Genomic DNA, 13,116 nt, shown 5'->3' with positions numbered 1-13,116 from the left:
CAGAGCAAATCTCTATTCTCTTTTTTTTCTTAAGAATTTCCAAAGTGATTTTAGAATGTTTATTCTTTCAGATGAACTTCAGAAATCAGTGTGTCAGTTAATAATTTATAAAATATCTGTGAACATAGATAGAAACTTTGACTGGGATCATATTAAATGTACTAAATTTGGGAAGAATTAACACCCTTATTGCAGTTAGTCTCCACACTGAACTATATGTTTATGCATTTATTCACATTTTCTTTTAGGTTATTAATCTTGCATATTTCTTTTCAACCTTATTGTACATAAAAGGACAGTTAGTTTAGGAATGCTAGTTATTTTCATATATCATACGATATGTTAAATCTTGAAGGATAAGGAGGAATTAGTTACAGGACAAAATGAGAAAGAAGTTCAAGGGCAAAGGCTATAGCACATGCACAAGCACATTCCCATTTGGGGAATTAAAAGTAGTCTAGGGGCGCCTGGGTGTATCAGCTGGTTGAGTGTCCAACTTCAGCTCAGGTGGAGATCTCACAGCGTGTAAGTTCAAGGCCCACATCAGGCTCACTGTTGTCAGCGCAGAATCCACTTCGGATCCTCTGTCCCTCTCTTTCTGTGCTCCTTCCCCACTCCCACTCTCTCAAAGATGAATAAACATTAAAAAAAAAAAAACAGTCTAGTGTGGTTTATGGAAGATTATATGGGTCAAGTATAAGATGATAAAGTTTTAAAATTTTATCCTGTATGTGATGGGAAGTTATGGAAGGACTTTGGGAAGACAGCCTCACTGGATTTAAAAACACACACTTACGGCAGGATGAGGCAGGAAATCTTCAGAAATTGTCCTCATTCTTTAACTAGATAAAACAAGAACTTGCTTAAACAAATTTTCTTGGGAATGCAAGCTGGTCAGCCACTCTGGAACAGTATGGAGGTTCCTTCTAAAAATAGAACTACCCTACGACCCAGCAATTGCACTACTAGGCATTTATCCAAGGGATACAGGTGTGCTGTTTCAAAGGGTCACATGTACCCCAATGTTTATAGCATCACTATCAACAATAGCCAAATTATGGAAAGAGCCCAAACGTCCATCGATGGATGAATGGATAAAGACATGGTATATATATGTATATGTGTGTGTGTGTGCGTGTGTGTGTGTGTGTGTCTATACACACACACACATAGATACATACATACATACACATATACATGTGTATATGTATATATACACATATATACATACATACATACATACATACATACATACATAGTGGAGTATTATTCAGCAGTCAAAAAGAATGAAATCTTACCATTTGCAACTACATGGATGGAACTGGAGGATATTATGCTAAGTGAAATTAGAGCAAGACAAAAATCATATGACTTTACTCATATGAGGACTTTAAGAGACAAAACAGATGAACATAATGGAAGGGAAACAAAAATAACATAAAAGCAGGGAGGGGGACAAAACAGAAGAGACTCATAAATATGGAGGACAAACTGAGGGTTACTGGAGGGGTTGTGGGAAGGGGGATGGGCTAAATGGGTAAGGGGCACTAAGGAATCTACTCCTGAAATCATGTATGCTAACTGATTTGGATGCAAATTTTAAAAAAATAAAAAATAAAACAAGTTTAAAAGTAAATAAATATTCTGATTTCTCCTAACATATACCCTGCCCTACTGAACTACTTGAAGTTCCTGGAACATGTAGTCTTTAGCCTTTACTGGTCTCAGTATAAACTGCTCCTTCTGCCTAGAATGACCCTTCCTCTGACCTACAATGACCCACCTGTAGCCTGGTTGACTCCCCTACTCTCTACTGAGGGGGGTGGTTTAGGATTTCTCTCCCCAGGGAAGCCTTTCTACCCACAACCCAACTAACCTGCTCCACCTCACCCTGATACTAATAATAAAAATACTGATTATATACTTACAATATGCATTTTGCATGCTTACCCCATGTAACTATCACTACCGTGAAGAGGAGCTATGATACCCATTTTAGAACTTATGTAACTAAAACTTTCAGAAATTCGGCAACTTATCCAAAGCTACATCACTACTAACCAGAAGTACCTGGTTCAAAAATCTGGCTGACATAGTGTGAGATCTGGTACTGTAGCATTAGTGGCATACCACAGGGAGAGACAGAGAATTTGCACCTAACCCTCACTTAGTGTCAGCGCCCTGGCCTGCCATCACTTCTAACACTGGGGAATAGCCTGACGCACACTGCCCTGAGGACCCGACATGTGACCACTCGATGAACGGGCTACTCAGGCTGGTGCTTCCTAGCCCTGAGAAAACAAAACTGCCTATTAATGTAGATCTCAGCTCCCCCTGCACCCAGCTACCAGTGGCGTTCCTCCCTCCAGCATGGGCATGTGCGTGCGCACACATACACACACACACAAACAATTCTCCAGTGCTTGTGATGGCAGGATGATGCCCCTGAGGCTGGCATGCCAATGGTTACTCAAGTCCAAAGCTCTGACTGGATGGGCAAGTAACCTGTCAGACAGTGGAGGGGGTGTACATTAGAGGACTCAAGAAGACATTCTCCACTCTCAAGATTCATGAGGAGTCTGAAGCTGTTCCACTTACTGGTCTTCAATGACAGAAATTCAAGTACATCAGCAGCCAGATGAACTGGGACCCACAAGATGAGTGACCTGCAAATGTTTTGCTAGTACCTCCAACTGACACCATTTTGAAAAAAACTATGTACCCTCTGGCACATTTTGACATCAAAATCTTCACCATATGTTTAAGAATGTAATTTCCAGCATACTATAAAAATTGACATTTTAAAATATAAATTATACCACTTTTTAAAATGTATCCAATGGAACCTAAATACCAGAGTGATTTTGAAACCCATCATTGTCCATTTAAAAATTCATGGACTGACTCTTCTTAAACAGGTGAAAATTTTACAGCTCCTTTTTCTATTTACATTCTATTTCCCCATATCAATTTATCCTAATACATTTTCGTGCTTGAAATCTTTTATTACCTTATTGTACTTCTCTGCTACACACAAGCACACACAAAGTGTATATATACTAAATTTGTTTTCCTTGTGGCCTAAATCTCTGTTAAAATGCAAACTTGTTAGAGCTGTCATTACAAAATTGATGAAAATAACCTATTACTGATTTGATAATAATTAAACATAAAAAGAAAAGGTGAGGGGTGCCTGGGAGGCTCAGTTGGTTAAGCATCCGACTCTGGATCTCAATTCAGATCATAGTCTCACGGTTTATGAGCCCTGCATAGGGCTCTGGCACTGACAGCATGGGGCCTGCTTGGAATTCTCTCTTCCTCTTTCTCTGATGCTACCCCACTCATGCTCTCTCTAAATAAATAAACTTAAAAAAAAAAAACTTAAAGAAAGGAAAAGTGATAGGAAATGGATCTCAATGAAATGAGTTTCACCTGCCCCCATACATCCACAGATGAATATTACCTAGTGCTATACTGAGTCAGGGTTCAAATCAATTTTATTCCTATTTTGTTTTCACAAAGGTTGATAAAAAAACTTCACTTACATAAATGGGTGGGAATTTAATGTTTTCCTATAGCAGTATCTCCCCTTTTGACTTGTATTTCTTCCTGAGTAATTTTCCCAAATTATTTAATGACCTATCTTCAAAAATACTTTAAATGATCTGTTAATTGACAACTCAATTGGAGCTCCTTACTTTTGTTAAAAGCCAACCTTGGAAACCACATGACCTGTCAAAGATTTGTTAGTCATTAGTCATTTACTTTCTAAACCCTTACAATGACATTCCAACAGCCTCTGGCATGTGGAGGTGTTGACACCCTGGAAAAATGCAATGTGCAAGAGTCAGGATGGTTAAAGTGTGTCTTTTTTTTGTAAAGTGGGAGAAAGACAGTAACAGAAAGGCAGGTTTTGAAAAGAGAGTAAATACTCTCTTAGGCACATAAGGAAACTGGTTTTCTGAAAGAGCATACATGAAAACTGAGAATCTAGAAGTTGATTGCTGTAACTTGCCTGTGCCCAAATATCCCTTGAAAAATTATATAATGTATTATTTTATAATTATTTGATTTACACATTATTTGATATTATTTTCATTCAATTTTTTTTGTGAGTTCTTCTTACTGTTCTATTCTCCACTCTACCTTCCTACCTAATGATGAGGATGAAAATCATTTTATCTAGGTATTGCTAAGCAAAATTAGTATAACCCTGCCAATTACAAAATCAATTAAATTTTTATGGTTAAAAAAATTAAAATCCCTTTTATGGGGAGGCTGGGTGGCTCAGTCAGTTAAGCACCAGATTCTTGATTTCAGCTCAGGCCATGATCTCACGGTTGCTAAGATGAGCCCCATTCAGGCTCTGACAGTGCAGAGCCTGCTTGGGATTCTCTCCCCTACTCTCTGCCCCCCCCCCCACCCCACATGCACGTATGCTCTCTCTCAAAATAAAGAAATATTTTTAAACATAAAAAAAAAAACACCTTTTGTTTTATTACTATTGGTATCCACTAGAAGGTGGTCATTCAATCATTTTAAAAGTCTGGTTTAGAAATGAATGAATTCATGGATTCATTTAAGAGCACCTAAGTATGCTTGAGACTTTTATTTTTATTCTTCAGAGATTCTAATGATGAACTGACCACCTACTGTTTCTTGCCATTGTTTCCTTAGTATCTGTCATAGAAGGGTAATCTATGTCCATATTTGTTATCTACAGTACCTCAGATAGGAAGTCCTGAGTGAAGGTTTGTGTTTCTGGTAAAGACCAGCAAAAGGACGAAAATGCTGCATATCTACTCCCTTGTATCAGGAGACGTGTGCACATACTCCCAGGGCTGGGACTCCAGACACTTCACAGCAGCACATGCGGTAGAGGAAAAGGCATGGATTTTAAAATCACAGGCCTGAATTGGCCATTAAAATTGGTACTTTCTAACTTCCGAATTTTAAAGGGGCTAAAAGTTATTACTTCACAGGAATTTGCACAAATTAAAGTTGAATATTTGTGTAAAGCCATAATAAGGAACAAAATAAGAAATACAGACACACTGGGGCGCCTGGGTGGCGCAGTCGGTTAAGCGTCCGACTTCAGCCAGGTCACGATCTCGCGGTCCGGGAGTTCGAGCCCCACGTCAGGCTCTGGGCTGATGGCTCGGAGCCTGGAGCCTGTTTCCGATTCTGTGTCTCCCTCTCTCTCTGCCCCTCCCCCGTTCATGCTCTGTCTCTCTCTGTCCCCAAAATAAATAAACGTTGAAAAAAAAAAATGTTTATAAGAAATACAGACACTAGTTCATTTGTTTTCCCCAACCATCCCACTCTATTCCCTTCACAGATTCTAGTAATGGAATCTGGTTATATAATATCTTTTCCCCCATATGTGAATTATGTGAACTCTGGATTAATGAGAAGAGTGTCTAAATAAAAAAACATATATATTTTACAGACATGCCACTTAACTGAGGCTCTTTTGCTTTGCTTTCTACAAAGCACACACAAAATTTCCAAAGTTCATGTAAAGATTTCCAAGTAATCCTCTCCTCATATATATTTGAAGGCAGAATGAAAATATACATATATATTTCATTCATTCATCCATATTATATATATATGTATATATATATATATATATATATATACATATATATATATATAAAATCCATCTTTGCATCCCAATACTTAGCACAATGCCTGGTTTATTAAACACTAAATTGTGAGTAAGTAGATGAATTGCTCAAGTCTCAAGGTATTGGTTCTTCAAGACCCTCCCTTGTTGGGAGACAACTTAATAAATTATGACAATACAATCTTGAAAGAATTATAATAGCTCCATCAACAAAATGCAATGGAAACACAAAGGCAGAACTAATTTTGTCAACGGTATATGAGACAGCCTGATGGAGGACTGGGTAATAACAGTAATAGTAATAAAAATAATGCTATCACGTATTGAGGGTTTACAGTTTGTCAAACAATATTCTAAGCACTGTGTATGTATATGAAATCATTTTATCTTCCCAAATAATTATTCGAGATAGATCCTATTTTACACATTAGGATAGTGAGGCAGGGATGTTAAGTAACTTACCTAGGTCATATGCTACAAGATGCAGAGGTAGGATTGAAACCCATACTTTAACCACTGTACAGAGGGAAAAAGGAGAGTGTCATTCCTTGCAGAGGGAATAGCATATCCGATCCCAAAGGGATGAAGGAGCCTGTCTACCAGGAGAATGTATTTAGTACAAACAGAATGCTGCAGACAGCAGGGGAGCAGAGGAGGCGTGTACTCCAGGGGTGGCCCAATGGCACACGATGGCAATGAGAAGCAGCACCACACAGAGGGTAAAACTAACTCCCAAGGTTCTTTCAAACGTGAGCTGTGTAGTACTGGGCAAGTTAAGTAACCTCTATCTGTCTCGGCTTTCCTATCTGTAAAATGTCAATAGTAATAACTACCTCAGAAGGCTGTACAGAGGATTATGTTAGTATTTGAAAAGTGATTAGAATATTGCCTGGAGTATCATGCCATAAAGCAGCTGCTACAACAAGCCAACAGATAAATACTAAAGGTAGGAGACTATGGAAAGAAGCTAATGTAATATGCCAAGTAAGAAACGATGAAGGCCTAACTCAACAGTAATAGAGGGGATAAAAATGAAATCCAAATTAAGAAATTTCTCAGGAAGAAGCAAAAGCTGGGCATTTAAATTTTGATGGAGGCAGGGTAGTGGTGTATGGGAGTACATAGTTTGGGAGCCCCCAAGACCGATTAAAGTCAGTCCAGGTAAGAGACACGTGGTGTAGAGTGCAGGAAAGATCAAAGCGTGAAGGTTTCGGTTGTCCTTTCCAGGGGAATCACGGACGAGGACAACTTTTCCCTGCAACAACATGTGTCAATATGTTGTACTGCCAAGTAGGAAGGCTCACCCGAGCCTTGAAGTCTAGATTTTACTGGGGTTCAGTCACACAAACATCATCAATTGGCTAATCGTTTGTCTCCAGCTCCTCTGGAGGTCGCAGGTCAGAGGGCGAGCTGATACCATGGCCCACAGCCGCCACCATAAATCACAGTTAGACTTTCCAGTGTGGCCTAGTCCCCTGGGTATACAAAGACACTCTCAGGCGGGACATTCCATGGGCTTACAGATAACCTCCAAGGAGCTGAGGGCAAATGCCAAACTTATTTTTGATTCAGGTTCATTCTTTACCTTGAAGGTGTGGAGGAGGAGAAGAAACATATTAATGGTGACACCTTCAGTTGAGATAAGATATGCAAGTAGCAAATGACAACACAGATTTGGAAGGGAAAAATAACACGCTTTTGAGATTGCCTAGTATGAAACTAAGTGAAGTCGCCAGAATATACTGAGGACTACGGAACAAAGTTTGTGGAGGACCGCAAAGCTTGAGATGGCAGCATACTGAGGGAAGTTTAAAGTCCTACCATGAATGGGCTTACCTGAAGGGTAACATGTAGGCAACAAACAGAGCAAAACTTGAACACACTGTAAACAACTTTAAAGGATTCTCAAAGGGTGACTTGTTTAAAAAAAAAAAAAAGCTATTACAAAACAATGAAATTTAAATAAATATTAAATCTTCCCCACTATCTAAATCTGTTAGATAAGAAAGGAAACAAAAAATGTTGAGTAAATTTCTAGGCAGAGGACAAAAATGCACTCACCTTTCCCTGGAAGTAAATAGACTCTGCAAGCATGATACCATGTCTTCCGAATAAAAGTTAAAGAAACCAAAAATATTTGTTTTTATTTCCCCATGCCATCTTCCATGCTCAGACCATTTTCTAAACTCAGCCTTTATTTTGCCCATGGCAAATTTAGCACATTTATGCAAAACTTAAATTACCATGAAAACCCAATAAAAAGACAGATGAAGCAGAAGGCACAGCTAATTAGATGGATTTGAGGTTCATTGCTCATTTTGTTTAGGGTCAAACAATAATTTATAAATCTGTCTGAGCACATTAAATAGAAAAATAACTCATTACAGGGTAGGAGTAGCCAGACTACTACAGTCTGAAAACAATATACCTTTCAAAATCTTGATTTTTTTTTTTTAAATCACCCATATATGCTTAATTACACCCCAGGTGTGCAAATAGGGATTAGCAGTGGGAGTTCTTGAACCAGAAAGACTGGACACAAATCCCTGCTCTGGTTTTATCAGGTGGGAAACGGGAAACCTCAGAGCTTTGTTCTAAGGATCACACAGAGTCAATATCATCTGGTACATAATAAATATACAGTAGGTGTGTGGTTATTTGGATATAGTACGTTAAGTAACTTTGCACACCAAAAACATAATGAATTTATTGCACTTCACTCTCGTTCTTTCCTCTTTCTGCTCTGTGCCAGAGGACACCCATTTAAAATCTACTTTTGAAATAAAAACCACAATTATAAACGATTTTTTCATATTCTAGCATTTGCAAGTTTCTAAAACAGCGTAATTTGTCCTAAAACGGTCTCAGAACAGCCTCAGACTTTACCATCAGTCACTGTGTAATCTGTTTTAAAAAACGCTTAAAGCTATCGTTTGTAAATGAGAAATTGTTATTGAGTTGATCCAACAAGAGATTAAGACAACAATGCAACCAAATTCCATTTGTTTACAGCCACAGAACTTTTTCTTTTCCCTGAGCAAAACGTATTGGGCTTTTGCCCCTGGCTTCAGAACTAGCGGATCTTCTTTCAGGCTAAACTGCCTGGTTCTTTTTGGTGAGGTAACTCCTGTGAAGTCCCAAGGCCTGGCTTGTCCTCAGGCCTTTGCTGGCACCCTCAGGCTCTGTTAAATAAGACAAGGTACTCCTGCCTATTTCTATCAGGAATTTACGGAATTAGTAACTTATAAACTATGAACACCAGACTGCAAGCAGATTAGACACGGGGACTGTCTTGCGCTTTGTACACCACAGAGCACAGGATATACTATATAAGAACTCAATGTAAAGAAGCCATGGAGTAACACTCTGACCAAAGGTAAAACTCACTAAACACACAAATCAAACTTCTATCCATGAAATGTTTGTTTTCCGTAATACATTTAAAGAATCTGTGTGTGTATGTGTGTGCACGTGTGTTCAAAACACAGCCAGACATGGACACAGGGAAGACATAGGATTATCAAATAAAGTCACTCTAGCTAAGACAGAGCAGTGCTAGCTGTAAATAGGGTTTTTCTTCTGAATTCAGAAACCAGACAAAAGTTTTCAGATTTTTCTGCTACAGTAGAATTAATTTTGTCAAACTGGTGGGCATTCCTGTTTCAAAGATCAAAACAGTTGCTCAAGCAAGGGCATAACAATTTTTTTCTTACTATCACTACAAAGTTTTCTTTCTCCCCTTTCCATTTTCCTATGATTCCATCTATCTCTTCCTAGTTCTTTCCTTCTCTAGCCCCTGTAGGAAAAGGGAAGCCAGGTTTAGATTCTTTCACCCCTTCTCCTCACAGCACCCCCCCCCCACAAAAGGGGTTATTTGGGTTCTATCTATAGGCATCAAGAGATATATTACACTAACCTTATTGTATTCCAGGCATCTCCAAGTTCTTTGGCATACTGTTTTTCAAAATGATCCAATACAACTTTGCACATTTGTTTTGCAAGCTTCCTCTCTGATTTTGTGTTCAGCTATAACAAGAAAACGTTGCTGACACAATCTAATATTACAAATTTATTCAACTTCAAATTAACACAGTTATTTTCTTAAGAACATGTTTTAAAATCATTACTAGTTCTTGCAAGGGAGCAGTACCTCAAATGCAACAAAACTGTATTATGACATTCTATTTATGAAAAAAGAGGGTGTCTTCAAATAATTATTGGTCAAATGGAAAACAAAGGTTAAAGAATTAGTGGCATTAACAGAAGCTGTGTTAAAGGAACAAAATTAACTTAAATAAGCCAATCTAGGTGTTAACATTAGGGGAAATTGGGTGAAAAGCATATCGAAGTCTGTATTATCTTTGCAACTTTTGTAAAAGTGTTCTAAAATAAAAGAGCTTATTCCAGGGGGGAAAAATAGTCACTCGATTCCTGTGGAAACTTCCTTGCAATTGGATTTCACTTACTCATCCAAACTTAATCGAGGGCTTAATACGTAACATCGTTCTAAGCTCCCAGGACAGAACAGTGATAGTCTCAGTCCTTGAGGAGCTTGCATTGTGTTCAAAGCTGAGGGGTGTAGGTCATAAAGTTTGAAGACTGGATTGCAGACAAGTTACTTGGGGTGCAGGGGAGTCTTGGGAGAAAACGACTGAGAACGCTCACGAGAAGGCATCAGAGCATTCAGCATTATTCTAGGGCTTTGGACAGTGAAGCCAGAGAAACCAACAGCTCGCGAAGTTCCCCCATCCCGACCCCCACCCTCGCCGAGGCGCCCAGCTGGGTCCCAGCCCTCACCCGGGTCAACATTATCCCGCTGGGAGATGCCAAACAAGAGGTCTAACCATCCAGCATCCAAAACCTCCAGGAAACCAAAAAGCACAGCCTCACGCGCGAGCTTCAACTGCATTCGCCTCCAACCCTCACTTTTCCGGTTCAACTTCGCGCGAGATACTGCTTTGCCAGCGCTATAGAAATCTCGCCAAAAAGATCCCGCGAGAGGCACGCGTGACGTTCCTTCCTCGGGAGGCAGGTAGAGGCCTTACTTACTCCCAGGGGCGTGGCTAGATCCTGGGGCGGAGCCTTGAGAGGCCAGAGCTTCAAGTTGAACCTTTCACATGAAACGGATTGCTGTGTGCTTGCCGCTCAGTTAAAAAAAAAAAAAAAAAAAGACGAAAGAAAGAAAAGGAAAAGGTGTCTTTGTTACTGTTAGGATTTGTATAATGACCATTGTTGAAAAATGTTCTCAGGAGCTAAGCTAGTTACTGCATTAATCTACCAAGTTTGATGACCCTCTCACTTAGCTCAGATATTCAGAACTCAGGGTAAAAGGGATGGATATGATGAAGAAATTAAGGCACCTATTTCCTAGAGATGGTCAATTGGGATAATCTCTTTTGACAGGGAGGGTTAAATGATTAACTGAAATACAGTAAAGCATTTAGCACAAAGAGGAGGAAACAGTAAATGCCCAAATGTTAGCTGCTGCTATGTATTATCTTCACTCTCATGATCTTCGAGAGTATTATCATCACGTTCTGATACCAAAAGCCTCAAGACCAAGATGACCCTACACACTAGCCTCCCACCCACTTTTTACTAGGAGCAGTGTTACTGGTTCTGAGGAAGGTTTTACACCCAGTTTATTTGCTCTTTTAGTGTTACTATTCAGTTGCTCCCTTGTAACAGCAATCAACAATTCATCAGGAAATCAGGGCTTCATATGGTCCCTGGTATCTAATGAGCATCATCATTTTGAGACCTTTGATGCTCAAAATGTCAGTATAGGCATGTATCACAGGTATAAATCCTAGAACAGTGTAAAATGAAAATGTTCATCACCTCTAATGTGATTAGAAGCTTAATATATTTACTTATTTACACAAACCCCTTTTTTAAATCTAATAATGCATATGAATTCATATTCTAAAAATACATTTAGATTTGGTGCAAAAGAAAATTATAGTATTAAGGAGCCAAGTGATTAAATGCAGTTTGTTGTGTAGGGAAAAGTCATTAGTCTACCTTTCAGCCTCTATATTTGAGATTTTATATTTTTTCTGTGCTCATTACAGAATCCTGCATTTAATGAATTAATGTGGTAGTATATTTGCAAAATAGACATTGTCAAGACTTTTAAGGAGGTAGCAGAAATCATACTTTATTTCTATTAGGGAAAGGGGATGCGTAACTCATAGAAAGAGGTCATATTGGTTCTATTATATTGTTTTTTACTTTTTTAGCATGTTTCTATTTTCTGATATTAAGTAAGCTAATGATTACCGAAGAAAATGTAAAAACAAAAGCCTATGAGAATGAAAAATGGGCATGATGCCATTAGAGATCATCACTATTGTTATATTGGTGTATTCCTCTAATTTTATGCATTAAAAAAAATTTTTTTTAACTTTTTTTATTTTTGAGACAGAGAGAGACAAAGCATGAGCAGGGGAGGGGCAGAGAGAGAGGGAGACACAGAATCCAAAGCAGGCTCCAGGCTCTGAGCTGTCAGCAGAGCCCAACACGGGGCTGGAACTCACAAACCGCGAGATCATGACATGAGCCAAAGTCGGATGCTGAACCGACTGAGCCACCCAGGCGCCCCTGCATTTTCAAGGTTTATCAAACAATATGTATAATGTATCCTCTGTTCTTATAAGCATTTTCCTATATTAAAATTCTTCATACACATCATTTCTAAAAGTTGCACAGTATTCCAAGGTATGGAAGTTACTACACTAGCTACCCCCTTACTATGGATCAACAGTTTTGTTCATGTTTCTTTGCATGTCTGATAGCCTTATAAATTTTTTTATTATGTCCTTCATTTGAGGTTTTCAAATCTCATTAGTTATTATATTTCTTTTGTAAATATCACCTCATGTCCACTTACCTATAGATGCCTGAATGCTATTTTTATTTAGAGTGTTAACCATATCACATTTTCAAGTACTTTCCCATTTTTTCTTACAATCCTTTGACTTTAAATGTGAAAATACTTTAAAGTTTTATGTAATTGATTTTGTAATTGATTCCATTGCTTTTTGGCTTGGAAATTTCTTCTCACAGAGGCAAGCTATTATTTGTTTCTTCCTCTCTTTTTTTTTTCTTTACAGTTTGATATTTAATATTTAACCCATTACTCTATCTAGAATCAACATTAATGTATCATGAGAATGTTAGTGGACTTCCCCTATCTCACACCAAATAGCTACTGAAGAATAAACAAAGCTCCACACTGAATTTTAAAAATAGAAACTGTTAGCAGACTTGTTTTAAATCACTGCAGATATAACAAATTGAGCTGACACAAATACCAGCAATTATATATTTTATTATTATTACTAAAGAATAAAGCAACTTAATAAGGACCTACACTGGGCAGGAAAGGAATTTTTACATATCTAAGCAATTTTATCACAAAGCCATTTGATATAAGAAATGTTTCAGTGGGCATCTGGGTGGTCCAGTCGATTGAGTGGCTGATT

At 38.3% G+C, this 13,116-nt stretch overlaps 1 protein-coding gene across 2 annotated transcripts in view; it reads right to left on the bottom strand.

Annotated features, from left to right (window-relative positions):
• The window catches only part of NSUN3 (NOP2/Sun RNA methyltransferase 3), a 60,057-nt gene extending 49,402 nt beyond the window's left edge, over nucleotides 1-10,655 (bottom strand). Inside the window, exons 1-2 of one of the 2 annotated variants that reach the window (XM_040484250.1) lie at nucleotides 10,474-10,655; nucleotides 9,546-9,655 (exon numbers count right to left, since the gene is read on the bottom strand). In XM_040484250.1, coding sequence (XP_040340184.1) covers nucleotides 9,546-9,655; nucleotides 10,474-10,476 — 113 coding nt within the window. In that variant the 5' untranslated portion in view covers nucleotides 10,477-10,655. Of the gene's footprint in view, nucleotides 1-9,545; nucleotides 9,656-10,426 lie in introns of both variants that reach the window. The other variant, XM_040484249.1, reaches the window with a different exon arrangement.
• Nucleotides 10,656-13,116: the final 2,461 nt, after the last annotated feature.

The sequence above is a fragment of the Herpailurus yagouaroundi genome, unplaced genomic scaffold (assembly GCF_014898765.1).
Source record: "Herpailurus yagouaroundi ecotype Mexico unplaced genomic scaffold, PumYag 162, whole genome shotgun sequence".
In the NCBI taxonomy this organism is placed as follows: domain Eukaryota; kingdom Metazoa; phylum Chordata; class Mammalia; order Carnivora; family Felidae; genus Herpailurus; species Herpailurus yagouaroundi.
The sequence above is the reverse complement of the archived record's forward strand: the minus strand, read 5'-3'. Positions and strand labels throughout refer to the sequence as shown.